Source organism: Ranitomeya imitator, chromosome 2 (assembly GCF_032444005.1).
Source record: "Ranitomeya imitator isolate aRanImi1 chromosome 2, aRanImi1.pri, whole genome shotgun sequence".
NCBI classification, from domain to species: domain Eukaryota; kingdom Metazoa; phylum Chordata; class Amphibia; order Anura; family Dendrobatidae; genus Ranitomeya; species Ranitomeya imitator.
The window spans coordinates 507,065,951-507,084,150 of record NC_091283.1 but is presented as its reverse complement, the minus strand read 5'-3'; the positions used below and the strand labels follow the sequence as shown (position 1 = coordinate 507,084,150).

The 18,200-nt window shown below is 43.0% G+C and overlaps 1 protein-coding gene across 2 annotated transcripts in view; it reads right to left on the bottom strand.

The window, feature by feature from the left end:
* The window catches only part of IKZF3 (IKAROS family zinc finger 3), a 162,150-nt gene that overhangs the window by 54,775 nt on the left and 89,175 nt on the right, over positions 1-18,200 (bottom strand). For both annotated transcript variants that reach the window (XM_069751640.1, XM_069751641.1), the window contains 3 exons: positions 13,250-13,417; positions 12,997-13,107; positions 11,556-11,672 (listed from right to left, as the gene is read on the bottom strand). In XM_069751640.1, the coding sequence (XP_069607741.1) occupies positions 11,556-11,672; positions 12,997-13,107; positions 13,250-13,417 (396 nt within the window). The remainder of the gene's footprint in view (positions 1-11,555; positions 11,673-12,996; positions 13,108-13,249; positions 13,418-18,200) is intronic.

Here is an 18,200-nt window from a genome sequence, read left to right as displayed (position 1 = left end):
CTCTGCCACAAAATTCACAACAGGAATGGCAGGACGTAGAAAAAAAGCTAGTAGTTCCTAGAGACTTCAGACTCTTTTTACCCTATCATCCAGAGGATATTAAGGTGTGGGATGAAGTTCCCAAGATAGATGTGCCATTAGCAAAGGAGGCAAAGAAGATGTCAATTCCATTTGAAGACTCTGTCGCTTTAAAAGATCCAATGGATCGCAAGGCAGATGGACTGCTCAAGAGAGCTTTGGAATCCTCGGCGGCAATAATATGGGCCAATATAGCGGCAACTTCGGTAGCCCGGTCCATGCATTTGTGGATAGACGATTTGGAGGAGCATCTCAAAGTGAAGACTTCTAGAGATGTTATTCTCAAATCCCTTCCATTAGTAAAACTCGCAACAGGCTTTATGGCGGACGCTTCAGCAGAATCTGTATGCTTCGCTGCCAGAAGCGAGTCTTCGTCCAACGCGGCCAGAAGAGCTATCTGGCTAAAAACTTGGTCAGGGGATATCCAATCAAAAAATAAACTGTGTGAAATCCCATTCTCAGGGAGGAGCATCTCAAAGTGAAAACTTCTAAAGATGTTATTCTCAAATCCCTTCCATTAGTAAAACTCGCAACAGGCTTTATGGCGGACGCTTCAGCAGAATCTGTATGCTTCGCCGCCAGAAGCGAGTCTTCGTCCAACGCGGCCAGAAGAGCTATCTGGCTAAAAACTTGGTCAGGGGATATCCAATCAAAAAATAAACTGTGTGGAATCCCATTCTCAGGGAGTAAAGTATTTGGGCCTATTCTAGATGACATTTTAGAAAAAGCCTCAGATAAAAAGAAAACACAAAGAAGTTCCAACCCTTTTGTTGATCCCGACCTGGTCAGAGGACAGACTACAAAGGGAAAGGGAAATCGGGGAGGTGGTCTTAACCCAGGGGTGGAAAAGGTAGAGAATCCATCTTCCCAAGTACAGGTGCAGGAAAGCCAAACAAATGACATCAAGGGGTGGGAGGTCGGTTACAGAAATTTCTAGGGGGTTGGCAGAAAATATCCCAAAATCCTTGGATTCTGCAGGTAATTGCTCAGGGGTACAAACTAGAGTTCTCCAACCGTCCCCCAGAAAGATTTCTAGTAAACAGACCCTGTCCGCTCTCAGACTACTCTATGTGGGCAAACATCCAGGAGTTGTTAGAGTTAGATGCAATCATCCCGGTACCCATCTCAGAAAGAGGCAAGGGCCATTATTCTCACTTGTTTTCAATAAAAAAAAACCTTCGGGGGACTCCCGAACGATCATAAATTTAAAACCCTTAAACACGTGGGTCCGGTACAAAAGATTCAGGATGGAATCCATAAGGTCCACAACGCCTCTCATAGACAAAGACATGGTGATGTGCACCTTAGATCTAAGCAATGCATACTACCATGTCCCAATACACGCTTCCTACCAAAAGTTTCTGAGATTCACCCTAATGAACAAGGGAATAATGTATAACTTCCAGTTCAGATGTCTCCCCTTCGGGTTTGTCTCTGCGCCCAGAATATTTACCAAACTAATGTTGGAAGTAGTAGCCTATCTATGGAACCAGAATATTGCCATAGTGCCATATCTGGGCGATTTTCTAATAATAGCGAGGTCAGAGAAACTTCTCAAGATAGACTGCAGCTTCACACTCTCCATTCTACAGGACCTGGGATGGATTGTGAATTGGAAAAAATTATGCCTGGTCCAAAATTCCAGAATTAAATTTTTGGGTGTCATTTAAGACTCCAACGCCAGAATATCGTTCTTACCAGAAGACAGACAGAAGGCCTTGATCAGGCACATACACCAATTCAGACGGAATACCCCCTCCATAAGATAGGCAATGAGGATTCTGGGCTTAATGACGGCATGCATACCCTGTGTGAAATGGAGCCAATTCCACTCGCAAGGGTTGCAGAGAGAGATTTTGAAATCTTGGAACAGGAGACAGGACTCCCTGAACAAGAAGATGATGGTTTCTCCATCAGGAAAGAAATCCTTAACCTGGTGGACCACACTGAAGAACCTAAAAGAGGGAGTTCCATGGGTCCTCGATCCCTGTGTCACTGTTACCACAGACGCCAGTCAATTCGGATGGGGCGGACATATAGAAAGGACATATTACCAGGGAGAATGGAGTTCTCAGATTGCTAGAAGGTCGTCAAATTTCAGGGAACTATAGGTGATCTGGAAGGTGTTATATCAGGCCCAGTCACAGGTCAGAGACAGACACGTAAGGATACTGTCCGACAATGTGACAGCAGTAGCATTTTTAAGACACCAAGGAGGTCCGAAACATCCACCGCTGCAACATCTAGCAGACCAGATCTTCAGATTGGTGGAGAAATCGGTCAGATCCATCTCAGCAGTTGACCTGGAAGGCGCAAAAAATCAGGTAGCGGACTTCTTGAGCAGAATGCCTGTAAATCCAGGAGAATGGGAACTGAACCCTGAAATATTCAGCAGTCTATGCCAGCAGTGGGGAACACCTCAGGTAGATCTTTTTGCCACCAGGTCAAATACGAAGACAAGAGCATTTTTCTCTCTCAATCCTCTAGATCAGGGGTGTCAAACTGCATTCCTCGAGGGCTGCAAACAGGTCATGTTTTCAGGATTTCCTTGTACTGCACAGGTGATAATTTAATCACCAACTCATTATTTGTGTAGGTGATTAAATTATCACCTGTGCAGTACAAGGAAATCCTGAAAACATGACCTGTTTGCAGCCCTCGAGGAATGCAGTTTGACACCCGTGCTGTAGATGGAGCCGCAGGAGTGGACGCCTTATCTCAGCATTGGGGAGAAGGTCTCCTGTACGCATTTCCGCCTCATCCTCTGATACCGAAGACACTCAGGAAGATACGGGACGAGAGAGCAACTGTAATCCTGGTAGTTCCTTTTTGGCCAAAAAGGAGCTGGTTCTCTCTACTATCCAGAATGGCAACAGAGAAACCAATCTTACTACCGAACAGACAAGACCTTCTACTACAGGGGCCGGTGTTCCACAAAGATCCAGACTCTCTACACCTATCTGCTTGGATCCTGAATGGCGAACTCTAAGATTCAGAGGCCTGTCAGAGGATGTCATTACCACAATCCAGGCGAGCAGAAAGTCGGTGACCTCAGCTACCAGCAAAGTGTAGGACTTGATTGATGCGCATTGTTTCTCTAATCAGGGGTTCGAACTTCCTTATGAATTCTGCTCTATCCATAAAAACATTGAATGGATTACACAGGTGTTTTATTGTAGTAATCCCCCTTAATCCAATCTCTCCTTTAAAACAGCCTTCTTGATTGCAATCACGTCAGCTAAAAGATTGGGAGAGATGCAGGCTCTATCCACTCAGGATCCATATCTTCAGGTCTATGATGACAGAATAGTCTTAAGACTTAAACCAGCTTTCCTCCCCAAGGTAGTGTCCTCAACAAATATAAATCAGGAGATAATCCTTCCCTCATTCTGCCAACACCCTAGAAACATGAAGGAAGGGGTCTACCATAACCATGACATTAGGGAGACTGTTCTAAAATACCTGGGGGCGACGGAAGGTTGGAGACGAGACACTAACTTGTTCAAACAGTACGGCTGGAGATCTATATTAGTACATGAAACATTACCCTGCAAGCAACCCTGCAAAAATCACTGGATGTCAGACAAGCTATAGCAATAAAACAAATATTTCCATAGTTTAAAAAAGAGGCCAATAAAGCCATCTCCGAGGTTGTGCATGCTGAGCCATCCAAGGAAGCAAACATCATATTTTTCAGATTCACTATCAGTTTTTCACCCTTCCTGGTCGTAACTGAGGTGTCAGCACCAGATCTCAATACTCTTTTTATTGTCACTTATAATAATTTAAATAGAAGAGCAGGTTGTGTCAAGAAGGGGAAGATGGTAATTGAGCTTTGGGAATGGAACATTAACTTCATCAGCAGAGGGCGATGTGCATGTTGCAGATCCACTCCTGAGCTTGCTATATACACCGGCATCTGACCTGTGACATACATATACTCCACAGTAAACCATGGTACCTGTAATTCTTATTATCATCACATGTAATTCCTATTTTGCATATAATGAATGGGAGTTCTTATTACTATACATATATATGTGAGGCAGTGACTGGTGTTACCTGTAGGGGTCGCTGTATGTTCCCCAGGATGCACACGGAGGTGTATTGAGGTCATGAGCAGAGATTGCAGTCACAGGCATAGCTGTGGTTGCAATGCAGGCTAAAGTGAGTATAGGTCTTGGACATGCTGGTTGTCCAAGTCAGATTTAGGGAAAACCTGCTCTGGGCTTTTGTGTTTTGAAAAAGACTGCAGGATGGTAGTCGTGCAGTCCCTTTCATTCTGGGCCGGGTTTTCCATGTGATTGAAGGCCACAGATTCTAGTTAAAAACCCTGCAGTATAGGGTTTGGGTGTGTCAGGGTCAGAGTCAGTGTCAGTCTGGTGTATGCTAGAGGGCAGAGAAGTCGGCTCTGCAGAGCTCCAGTGTGAGGCAACACAGGCAAGCGGAGCCAAGCAGCCAAGGGAGCTGAGGTGCCTGGCACCCACAGCGTGCACAGTGGTGCAGTTGCCCACGATAATGGGTTAGAGGTGGACTGGCGTGTTTCGTGGCTGGCTGCGATCCGGAGGATATCGTGTACTGTGTAATGCTGTGAGTAGAACATTAATACGGCGGTGCAATTGCCCAGGCAACTTGTCACAGGAGGTGGACTAGCATGTTTAGTGACTGTAATCCAGGGCATATGGTTCCCAGCTGCGATCCGGAGGATATCGTGTGCTATGTTTATAGGAGTTGAACATTAAAGAGACGTTTTCCTTTGAACTTTGCTGGGTCACTGCCTCATCACTGCATAAATGTGCTACCGCTGCACTACATATGGCTGGAGAATGCGGAGCAGTGTGAAATGAGGAATACCTCATAGCGTGCTGCATGTCAGTGAGCTACCAGTACTACGAGTACTTTTGACAAATTTTGTGTGCAGCCTCGGTTTTTTCATCCTGAACGTCCTGCTACTTATATATTCCACTGCACATACCAGGTCTTGTGCGCATGCCTGAGTCTGCCTCCATCCCGAGCTTCCCGGCGCGTTCCACTTGGCGTAGGTGCGGCAAGCCAGAGGATTCGGTCACATTACTAAGAATATAAGTACTCGCTGAATATTGGCACCTTGTGGACACTTTTTGTACGCACTATATGCACTTTATGAAACATTTGCCTTTGTGCTCCTTCTAGGCCGGTCTCTTAAATTTCCTACTAGAGGTTAACTCCTTATACTAGGCTGGTGCAGCAACTGCTTTCACTTTTTGAGTGTTGGGGTGGGCATTAAATTGCCTAACCTCTGCCTTTTTATGTAAACTTGTATTGATTGAGGTGCTCCTGCGGTACTTTCTTGTGTTATTTTTGGATCCCTGTGGTTTCCTGCAATAGCGATGTTACTCTGTTGTCATTTAATGTATTTTTGCTAATATAATTTGTAACTTTTTAGTCCAATATACTCTTTGATTCCCCTTTTTCTTGCTCTAATCAGCCTTGTGCGGTCTAGTGTGGTTGTCACTAGATTTGAGTTGTTTTTGACGTATTACTTATCCTATTGTGCAGGGAATTTCAGTGTCTAATGTTGGTGAGCAAGTCTGTTGGATAAATGGAGGAGCTTTTGAAGCAGTTGGTTCTCATGCAGCGGCACGAACAAGAGGTCCTGCAGCAGCGAGAGGCACTGCAGTTGCAGTGGCAGTAGCAGGAGCAAAAGGCGGTGCAGTTCCCACAGCAGCAAAAGGCGCTGCAGTTGCAGCAGCAGGATCTACAGTTACAGAGGCAGCAACAAGAGGTGCTGCAGTTGCAGTGGCAGCAGGAGCTACTGGGCCAGCAGCAGCAGACGGTGGCCCTGCAAGAGGAGACACCTAAGGTGAGGGGCGACAAGCAGTATAAAGAGGAGATCCCTAAGGAGAGAGGCGACCAGAGGTGAAAAGAAGAGACCCCTAAGGTAAAGGGCGATCAGAGAGTGTACCAGTGGTGCTTTGTAGAGACTCGTCCCGCCAGGTCTCAGGCGAATGACTTATTGCAGTTGGTGGAGGAATGGCTCCAGGTTGAGACTTTGATCATGGCCCAGATGATAGAGAAGGTGGTGGTCGACCCGGCTGGTGAGGGCTCTGCTGGACGCCATGCAGCGATGGGTGGGGCAACGGGACCTGGGCACTCTGGACCAGCTGATAAGTTTGATTGAGCGGTATACCGCCACTCAGGACTTTGTGACGAAGCATGGGAAAAGTTCACAAACTACTGGCGGTGCTAACCAGGACCAAGCCCGTGATGAGGGGGTAACCCAAAGTGAGGGTGACAAAGGTCCCGATTCCCCTAAAGTGACTCAAAGGTCTAGTTGAGCTGCGGTTATTAAGTGTTGGCAGTGTCAAGGACTCAGACATGTCGCTGTCAACTGCTCTCTGACATCTAAACCCATGGACTGCAGGTATGCTCGTCAGGTGTCTATGTATACCGCCACTACAGGCACTGCTGGAAGCGAACCATGGTTGTGCCAGGTACTCGTGAACGGGTACCAAACAGGCTCTCCTGGACTCAGAGAGCGTAGTGACTTTGGTCCTTGTTGCCTGGGACAACCCCAAAGGACAGAAAGTGGTGTTGATGGGTATCCATGGGAAAATCCGGGAACACCTTACCGTAGTGGTTAATTTTTCCACACCATGTGGGGACTTTAAACATGTGGTGGGAGTGGTGAAGACCCTTCCATATGGGACTGTGTTGGGAAAAGACTTGCTTCTGTACTGGTCCCTGTGGGAAACCAGGGTCAACCCTGTCAAGGTAAATGTTGTTCCGGGCATAGAACCAGAAGATACCAAGTCAGGGATACCTGCCATAGGGGTCGCCAACCTAGTGACAGAGTGTAACCCTGATAGGTTTCCCCTAGACGTATTGGCAGGCGAGGCTGAGGATATAGTTCCGGGTGCAGAATCTGAAGATTACGAGTCAGGGATACCTGCCATAGGGGTCGCCAAGCTAGGGACAGAGTGTAACCCGATAGGTTCCCTCTAGAGGTTGTGGCAGGAGAGGTCGTGGAGACCCAACCGAACCCCGAGCTGGAAATGTCCCCTGGTAATTTTGGGACAGCTCAGTTCCAGGGTCTCACGCAGAGATGCAGGTATAAAAAACGCACGTATATAAAGAAAGCGGGGAGGAATCGGGAGTGTGTGGTCACAGAAGCAACTAGTGATGTGCGCACAAGGAACCCTCTGACACCGGCCAAGGAAGTGGCTGAGGGGTCAGGATAAAATGGATAGAGCTCTCACTAGACAGCAGCTTCGGGAGGCTCGGGTTTGGATGCGACTTGGTACGGATGTATGCCCGGAGGTGTCGGGGTGAACCTTGGCGTTTCAACGTGACATAGACACTGAGGCATGGGTAAGGGAACGGAGGAAACAGTACCAACGGCCCAAATGCAGGTACTTAGGTCACGGGATGAGTTGCGGGGTTAGTGAACCCCAAATAAACAAGGTCGAGACCACCCAAAACTGGCCCAAATTTACAGTTAGTCGGGAAAGTGGGAGTGTCTTCTGCAATAGAGAACAGGGAGGTGGGTGGTCATATAGTAGAAAATTAACACGGCGGTGCAATCACCCACGGCAACTGATCTCAGGAGGTGGACTGGCATGTTTAGAGACTGTAATCCAGAGGATATGGTTCCCAGCTGCGATCCAGAGGATATCGTGTGCTGTGTTTATATGAGTTGAACATTAAAGAGACGTTTTGCTTTGAACTTTGCTGGGTCACTGCCTCATCACTGCATAAATGTGCTACCGCTGCACTACATATGGCTGGAGAATGCGGAGCAGTGTGAACTGAGGAATACCTGAAAGCGTGCTGCATGTTGGTGAGCTACAGTACAATATATTCCCTTCCCTCTGTACCAGTCAGTCACGGTGGCGCAGTGGTTAGCACTGCAGCCTTGCAGCGCTGGGGTCCTGGGTTCTAATCCCACCCAGGACAACATCTGCAAAGAGTTTGTATGTTCTCTCCGTGTTTGCGTGGGTTTCCTCCGGGCACTCCGGTTTCCTCCCACATTCCAAAGACATACTGATAGGGATTCTAGATTGTGAGCCCCATTGGGGACAGTGATGATAATGTGTGCAAAACTGTAAAGCGCTGCGGAATATGTTAGCGCTATATAAAGATTATTATTGTTAGTTTTGTTTACTGTAAGTGATAATTGTATTTTGATGTAACCCTGTCTAATGTACAGCACCATGGAATTAATGGTGCTATATAAATAAATAATAATCATATATATATATATATATATATATATATATATATACATGTATATATATATATATATATATATATATATGTGTGTATATATATATATATATATATATAAATACACACGCACACAAATATATATTCAGTGCCTTGCGAAAGTATTCGCCCCCCTGGAACTTTTCAACCTTTTCCCACATATCATGCTTCAAGCATAAAGATACCAAATGGAAATTTTTGGTGAAGAATCAACAACAAGTGGAACACAATAGTGAAGTTGAAAGAAATGTATTGGTTATTTTAAATTTTTGTGTAAATTAAAAAACTGAAAATATTATTCGGCCCCTTTAACTCAATACTTTGTTGCGCCACCTTTCGCTGCGATTACAGCTGCAAGTCGCTTGGGGTATGTCTCTATCAGTTTTGTACATCGAGAGACTGAAATTCATGCCCATTCTTCCTTGGCAAACAGTTCGAGCTCAGTGAGGTTTGATGGAGATCGTTTGTGAACAGCAGTTTTCAGCTCTTTCCACAGATTGTCGATTGGATTGAGGTCTGGACTTTGACTTACCCATTATAACACCTGGACACATGTATTTGTGAACCATTCCATTGTAGATTTTGCTTTATGTTTGGGATCATTGTCTTGTTGGAAGACAAATCTCCGTCCCAGTCTCAGGTCTTTTGCAGACTCCAACAGGTTTTCTTCAAGAATGGTCCTGTATTTGGCTCCATCCATCTTCCCATCAATTTTAACCATCTTCCCTGTCCCTGCTGAAGAAAAGCAGACCCAAACCATGATGCTGCCACCACCATGTTTGACAGTGAGGATGGTGTGTTCAGGGTGATGATCTGTGTTGCCTTTAAGCCAAACATATCGTTTGGCATTGTTGCCAAAAAGTTTGATTTTGGTTTCATCTGACCAGGGCACCTTCTTCCACATGTTTGGTGTGTCTCCCAGGTGGCATGTTGCAAACTTTAAACAACACTTTTATGGATATCTTTGAGAAATGGCTTTCTTTTTGCCACTCTTTCATAAAGGCCAGATTTGTGCAGTGTACGACTGACTGTTGTCCTATGGACAGACTGTCCCACCTCAGCTGTAGATCTCTGCAGTTCATCCAGAGTGATCATGGGCCTCTTGGCTGCATCTCTGATCAGTCTTCTACTTGCTTGAGATGAAAGTTCAGAGGGACGGCCGGGTCTTGGTAGATTTGCAGTGGTATGATACTCCTTCCATTTCAATATGATCGCATGCACAGTGCTCCTTGGGATGTTTAAAGTTTTGGAAATCATTTTGTATCCAAATCCGGCTTTAATCCTCTCCACTACAGTATCACGGACCTGCTTGTTGTGTTCCTTGGTCTTCATGATGCTCTCTGTGCTTCAAACAGAACCCTGAGACTATCACAGAGCAGGTGCATTTATACGGAGACTTGATCACACACAGGTGGATTATATTTATCATCATTAGGCATTTAGGACAACATTGGATCATTCAGAGATCCACAATGAACTTCTGGAGTGAGTTTGCTGCACTGAAAGTAAAGGGGCCGAATAATATTGCACGCCCCACTTTTCAGTTTTTGAATTTCCACAAAAATTTAGAATAACCAATAAATTTCATTCAACTTCACAATTGCGTTCCACTTGTTGTTGATTCTTCACCAAAAATGTACACTTGGTATCTTCATGTTTGAAGAATGATATGTGGGAAAAGGTTGAAAAGTTCCAGGAGGCCCAATACTTTCGCAAGGCACTGTATATATATATATATATATATGTATATACACACACACACACACACACACACACACACACACACACACACACGTATATACTGATAGATAGTCAATACAACTTGACTTCCCCTAGACCTTTGGTTGGATTTGCATATTCTCTGGTCATGTTCTATGAGATCTCCATTAGGCATATCTCTTAGAGTGCTACTTAGTGTTTATTATTAGTTTTTTTACATGCTATCTTTTGATATGCAATTATAATTGGGGCCACAGGGTAATTTTGCCTCCTGTTGCATTTGTTCCATCTTGCTCCTTGCTCTTTTCCAAGCCATGACGTATAGGGTTATTAAGATTATTTTTGGTCACATATGATTGCATGTATTATGTTTAGTTAATTTGCACCCCCTGAGCACGCCCGTACAGCAGTAATCTATGATGTTGCATCAGGCTGTAAGGCCTGGTTATTTCTTCATATTTTGTTACAGGACTCAACTATTGAAACTTTATTAATACATCTTCATTGGTGCCTTTTGGGTGGTGCTTACAAATATCCACATAATCATGTTGCTATTTGATAGCCATTGTTTAACGTTATAAGCATACAAAGTGACCAGCACACACAAACTTTTGTGGCTTGTTTTTTTGTTTATTGATACATGTTTTCTGTAACGGGTTGCTTGCTCATATAATACTATGCTTGGACTTACTTCATAGCACCTGTGATACATAAGTCACATGTCCAGAGTGCATTTATTCGGGTAATGTAATAATACCACCATTCACATTTATTCAATGTGTTCAGGTCCAGGGGGGTCTACCTCATAATGGGGTTGTTTGTCAACTGTTTTTAATGTTTTTAATCTTGTGTTGTTTTTTGGACTCTAATAAAAAGTAGAATTTAACATTATATATTGTGGGTGTTCCCCGTTTTGTGGTATGTTTCTTTTCCTTTTTTTATTAAGTTTCATCTGAGTACATGGGCACCGAGAATACCGCTATGAGTCCTGACAGATTGACACCTGTTCTGTGCTTTGGAGCCAGTCCTGGTTGTGGCATACAAACACTGATCATAAATACTGATGTGTGAATAAAGCCTAAAGTGGAACTGTAAAAAACTTGTGAATTCTTTGGAGTTACAGGCAGTACCATCTTTGCATTGTTAAATATACATTAACGTTGATAAAGCTGTGCTTGAGGTTTTTGTTTTTTTCAGACACCTGAAATTTGCAGCTGTCCTGGTAAATCCTTCCTCTTTCTCAAGCTATGCTTCAATACTTGTAAGACTCCACTTTCCCACTCAAAGTAAACAGACAATAGTCTTCACTGCATGACTGATTGTACTTATTAGAACTGGAAAGAGGTTGTGAAACCAAGGAACCCATAAACACTGGGGAGAAGAGGGGAAAAGCCCATGGTACTGTCACAAAATGAAGACGTGTGTGTGTGTGTGTGTTATCGACCTAATAGCAAGGCATTGTCTAAACTTAGAAATGTGAACTATGGATGGGCAGCTTAATATTAATCACCTACCAATAAATTTCTGAGGCATGGAGCTTTTCCTTTTTGCAACATTACTAGCTAAACGGTCCAGTACCAGTGCCCGTTCACTCCCCATTTCCGGTTTCATTGGCCTGGGTTCTTCAACAGCTGTGGAGGAAATAGAAGAAAGAATAAAAAAAACAAATAAACATGTTACTATAACACAATGTAAAAGGCTTTATAAAAAACTTCTATTATTCTGTCACAAAAATGGGTCCAAAAACTATTTAATAGGACACAAAGAATAGGACACACAATGATCCTCTGATAGATGTAACCCTAAACTTTGGTGCCGGCAGTGAAGGTGTCAACCTGGCTACCTCCAATACTATTGCAGGCTGACTGGTAATTTTCAATACTTGATGAATGCAATTTTTTTCACCTTGAAACTATACAGGTACAAAGAATACACTAGAAACAGTTCAGAATGCAGACTAGTAAAGATGAATTACATGTATCTTCATGCAGGCATTTATACCCAGTATCGGAAAGGAAGAATATATTCTTTGTATATTTGAAAAAAACAAATATAATGGCTGATCTAGTCCTACGGTACAAAACTCATAGCAAACAGGCGCTGTCCTAAAACCCCCACTGAACAAAATACACAGGCCACCTGCAAGCTGCCTTGTGTCTGACCACTCTCTGTCTCTTTCTGTCAGTATTTCCACTGAGCTGGTCTGAGGTTTTGTCTTCTCTCGCAATACAAGGCGAGAACACGGGTATCCACGCTGTCTAATGGCAGGCATTGCTTCCTGTCCCTTCACATTTGTGGTCAATGGAGGAAAGAGAGTGGAGTTAAGGGGGTGGAAAGCGCTTGTGCATGACTAGGTTTGAGTATGTAAGATAGTTATCTAAGGTTGAGTCAAGTTTTCTAGCAATATTACATAAAATGCTTCAAATTTACTGTTTTCAAGATCTGCTGTACCCTGCAGAAATGTGCTTTCGACCATTCACTCTTTGAATGACAACTAAGTAATCTGCTGAGCTGTGAATAAAACGTGTCTTAGTCAAAAACTGATTTTTTTTTCTGCACTAAACTTCAGTAAGAAGGAACATAAACCAGCTCACCCGTGATTCAGCAACGAAACCTCGGGAGCACGGACCCGCTGTGTCCAGGCGTACAAGATCCAAAAAAAGAAAGAAATGTCCAGCTTCACCGAGTCCGTAAAAAAAAGCGTTTTCTTTATTCACAAACTTTAAACATGGAGGATACAGACTTCAGCACAACCATATGGGTAAGAATCTCAACACGTTTCTGGAGACTAGGCTCCCTTAATCATGACCAAACTAAACTTCAGTACCAAATCCTGCCCTGTCCCAGGGTTGTTTGCCAGGCCAGAAATAAAGTGCTTGGTCTGGAGTAACAAGACATCAGAGAATATGGAAGTAGTGTGTATACAAGTTTTCCAACTACATATTTTACACTTACCAGACTCGCTAACGTTTTGTAGATAAATTCGGCATCGCTCCTTGTGTTCCTCCAGAGAGCTGCGCTGCTTGTAGCTACGTCCACAGAATTCACATTTGAAAGGTTTTTCCACTGTGGATAACAGAACAAAAACTCGACATCTTATTTTTCTCATTCTAAAAAATGTGTTTACTCATTTTATAGAACTGATGAAAATGCCACATATACCAGCAAGTGTGTACCACCATACTTTATCGTGGGCTGGTACACTTACCTGAATGTGTGCGGAGGTGTCCAGACAAGGCATCTCTCCTTTGGCAGGCGTAACTGCACAAGTGGCATTTGAAAGGTTTCTCTCCAGTATGTAGTTTACCGTGTCGGAGCAAATTCCCCTTTTGGGTAAATGAAGCTCCACATTGATTACACTGGAAGGGACGTTCCCCTATAAGAGACATATAGGAGTTGTGAGCAAGAAGAGTAAATCTGATGTGGAACAAGAAACCACGTAAAGCGACCCTTCATCCCAGACAAAAATTGTGACTATTCATTCCTAAGGTATAGTCATCTCCTTTCAATCATTGTTGTAGCAGGTACTGTATATGCGGAGCATTGTGACCGGCAGCAGTATGGATTGAAGGGGAGCACCAGGTATGATTGCTACAAAATACCTTTTAATGGCCAACTGAAAAGATGGTAACAAATTGCAAGCTTTCGAGACTACTCGGTCTCTTCATCAGTCTCTGCCTGATGAAGAGACGTGTAGTCTCGAAAGCTTGCAATTTGTTACCATCTTTTCAGTTAGCCATTCAAAGGTATCAACCACTGAGGACTCTCAATTCTAAATATTTTTCTATCCACTGGCTAACACGGTACCAAGATATATATCTTTCCTGTACTACAAAATAGGCATGTACCATCAAAGGCTAGTTTCACACTAGCGTTTCCCTGATGTGCTGCGGGCTGCTGACTTCCTCTGCGAAGCCCCGCCCTCAGCCGCACCTCCGCTGCTAGCTCCGCCTGCATCTGCATGCGGCCCGCATGCGGCCTGCGTACCTATATTTAACATTAGGTACGCAGGTCGTGCGGCTGTATGCGGATGGTGCCGCATGCGTCGTTTTGACGATGTAGATGTAGACGGAGCTAGCAGCGGAGGTGCGGCCGAGGGAAGTCCACAGCCCGCCGCACATCAGGGAAACGCTAGTGTGAAACTAGCCAAAGAAGGTTGCTAACCTATGGTGTCCAGAACTATGGTTTTAATGATGTGATAAGAAATATATATTTCTACTACTGAAGATGTCAATATTGAGCATCAATTTTTTTTAGTTAAATCTGCTTGCAGGTGATGATGGCTTTTGGCCAAGGCAGATCACTTCAAGACATGTTGCAAGAATTGTAAGATCCATGTCAAGCTGCAGAGCATCTGCAGCTATCAAACTATGTTCTCCTCTCACGGGACAAAGCCAAATGGGCATGCAAGAAGCATGGAATATACTGAATGAGGTGGAGAATCCACTTGACGAAGTGGCAGCTTAACGGCCAAACGCGCATCAAGGTTGTCGCTTACCCCACATACGGAGCAGAATGTCTCAATGTAAGTATAGAAAGCTATTTGCTATGCTGCTAATTGTTCATTTATAACTTTGATACACTATATTATATTCTTTAGCATCTAGTATGATACATGGGCATTATATTAATTTCCTATTTTTTATGTGCATCCATAAAGGTACAAATATAGGTGGATCTTTTCAAAATTTATACCATTGTATATTTATTTCACTCTTATTCATTTTAATATTGATGTGCCCTCATATGTGGGGTACTTGTCTACTGTATTAGTCCGGTTTCACACATACTGATATTTCCGGTACCGGAAAAAATAGTACCGGAAATATCCGTGTCTGTGTGTGTAATACTTGTGGCAACCGTGTGCCGCATTAGTACCACACAGACGGCAGTCGGGGAAGAAGCTCTGCAGTAAGCGCTGTTCCCCGGCGGCAGATGCTGAAGACGGCTCTCATCATTCTACCCTACTCTGCCAGCGATGGGCAGAGGAGAGTGATGAGAGTTATATTAAAATCAGAAAGATGACAGCAGGTGGGGGCTTTTGGGACTCTTACTCCCATCATCCGACACCTGCTGTCGCTAATAACAGTGACAGCAGGAGCGGATGATTGGGGTATTCCTCAGCCATCCACCTGCGATCTAACAAAATAAATGAATGGAAAACCCGGCGTGGGTTCCCCCCTTATTTTCTTTAACCAACCAGGCCAAACTCACAGCTGGGGGCTGCAAACCTCAGCTGTCAGCTTCAGCAAGGTTGGTTATCAAGAAGAGAGGGGTCCCCACACTGTTTAATTATTTTAATTTGTTCTTCCATATGATCAAAGGATCTAATGCTGCATCATCCTGCTACAGTGAAAACCTGGTTCAAACAAAGCTGACTCTAGTACATTCAACAACTGTAACAAGTTGATTTGTAGTCTATACCCTAAATCAAGGGTGAGAAACCTTCTTTCTGCCAAGTAAATGATCTGTTAACAATACTTCAAATGTTATGCTTGCTTATATAGCGCCAACATATTCCACAGCGCTTTACAGACATTTTCATAACTGCCTCACAACCTGCAATACCTATCAGAATGTCTTTGGCGTATGAATACAAACCCAATCAAACACAGGGAGAACGTGGATGTTGTCCTTAGTGGGATTTAAAACCAAGACTACAGTGCCTATTGGCAATTGTGTTAAACACTGAGCCACCGTGCTGCCCACTTTCAATTCCTGAATATTTTATGCTGTAATAGATCCATCACATTATAGATCCTAATGTGTTTTATAATGGGATCAATCCAGTTGTTTGGCAGCAAGGATAGCTGTTCAGCTTTTGCTATCAAAAGAGACAGAACCTCTGATTGATCCAGAGGTGGTGGCTCTTAACCCATATTACTCTTGATCCCCATGCAGTGGCTCTTACTCCATACTATTATTGATTCTAATGTGGTGGCTTTTAACCCATACTACTCTAGATCCCAATGTGGTTTCTCTTAACTCATACTACTTTTCACTAGGTACTGGTGGAAATCACTGAATTTTTAACAATGTTATACTGAAGGAAAATTCCAGGGAAAAATAGAGATCCCAATAGTACATATTGATCAGCAATTAATGCTTTCAAAAAGCAAAGAGCAGCACATTATTGACCGTGACCATACTGGATGATACCACTGTAGACTCAATTACCCATCATCTCTCTCTAAGCATCACCAGTAATTCCCTAGCATTAAACAAAAAAAGATTGCTGCCATTACCCAGTTCTGAAATGGGCATTATTTCACCTGTGTGTCATGGTAATCCAATAGTGCCAGTATCTCCAAACCATATTCAACATTATCTTTAAACATTAGCTTTAAATAAATAATAATAATCTTTATTTTTATATAGCGCTAACATATTCTGCAGCGCTTTACAGGTTGCAGTCATTATCATCGCTGTCCCCGATGGGGTTCACAATCTAAATTCCCTATCAGTATGTCTTTGGAATGTGGGAGGAAACCCACCAAACACGGAGAGAACATACAAACTCTTTGCAGATGTTGTCCTTGGTGGGGTTTGAACCCAGGACTCCAGCACTGCAAGGCTGCAGTGCTAACCACTGCGCCACCGTGCCACCCGCTTTTGATAAGGAACATTTTTTTGCTCAATTATTACACTAAACTTGAATAATCAGCCCCTCTCTTCAAATACAGGAGATTACTACTCTTCATCCGGAAGGAGCTGGTTGCTCCGAAATGCGCATCGGGGTGGGCTATTGGCCCTCCACTCCTGCACCCATTAGGTATGTAGGAATCTTCTTCTTTGATTGCTGTTAGCATATTGACTATCTAGCTATTCTGCACTTGATATAATATAGACTGTTTAGCTGAAGATATCTGTCACAATGCGATATGCTGCTATGGTGATGCACGGGTAGTTGGCCATTTCAGCCCTTTTTGATATATGACCGTTGTGAGCGCGCATTTACTTCCCCATTTATGCCATTTGTACCTGTATTTTTCAAGGTTTTAATTGTCATTTAATAAAGTTGAGATATTTAGATTTATGGGACTTTATGACTGCCGTTTTGTTCTTGTTTTGGTATATACTATTTGCAGTTGGCCCCAAATGGTCCTTACATGCATGTATTTCAATGACACGTATTGCTAGTGTTCTGATAAAACTTGATTCGATTCTGTACATGTAACATGCTTGCTCTAGTTTGGTAATGCGCAGATATTAGCCATATCAGTAAACTATCAGTCACTCAAACAAACTGAATAAAATGATTTTTGACTAAATATGGCCTATTAAGTGATGTGTTAAAAGGAGAGATAAACCACCCCATTCTACATACCCTGAATATGCACAAGGCACTGTCAAACCTTGCATAATATTAAGAGAAATGCAATCTACATACTTGGTAATGAACCGAAAGGCGCAATTCATAATTTGAACTTTAAGGCTCTTTTCTGACTTGTTTTTTGCTGACTTTTTTATTGACTTCATAAAAATGGAGCACGTGATTGGTGACTTTTGCGCAAAACAAAAGATTGTCTTTTTCTCAGTCTTTAACAGTTTTTGCGACTATTTAGCCAAAAAATGTTGCAAAAAATGTGCTAAAATAGTTGGCTTACATAAAACCACTCCAAGGGGAATTGGAATAAAGTTGCGTTAACTTTTGCAACTTTTTAAAAAAAAGTCACAATAGTTAGATCTGTTTAAAACATTTGGAACGCAAACATCCCCTTCAGAGACGAAGAGGACTTGAAATTTAGTGCCACCTATTGGGGTTATCAATCTTAACCCCTTTACCCCCGAAGGTAGTTTGTACGTTAATGACCAGGCCAATTTTTACAATTCTAACTACTGTCACTTTATGAGGTACTGGTAATAACTCTGGAATGTTTCAACGGATCCTGGTGATTCTGAGACTGTTTTTTCGTGACTTATTGTACTTCATATTAGTGGTAAAATTATTTTGGTATGACTTGTGTTTATTTGGGAAAAAAGGAAATTTGGCGAAAGTATGGAAAATTTCACAATTTTCTAACTTTGAATTTTCATGCCCTTAAATCACAGAGATATGTCACATAAAATAGTTAATAAGTAACATTTCCCACATTTCTCCTTTACATCAGCACAATTTTGGAACCAACATTTTTTTTCTGTTGGGAAGTTATAAGGGT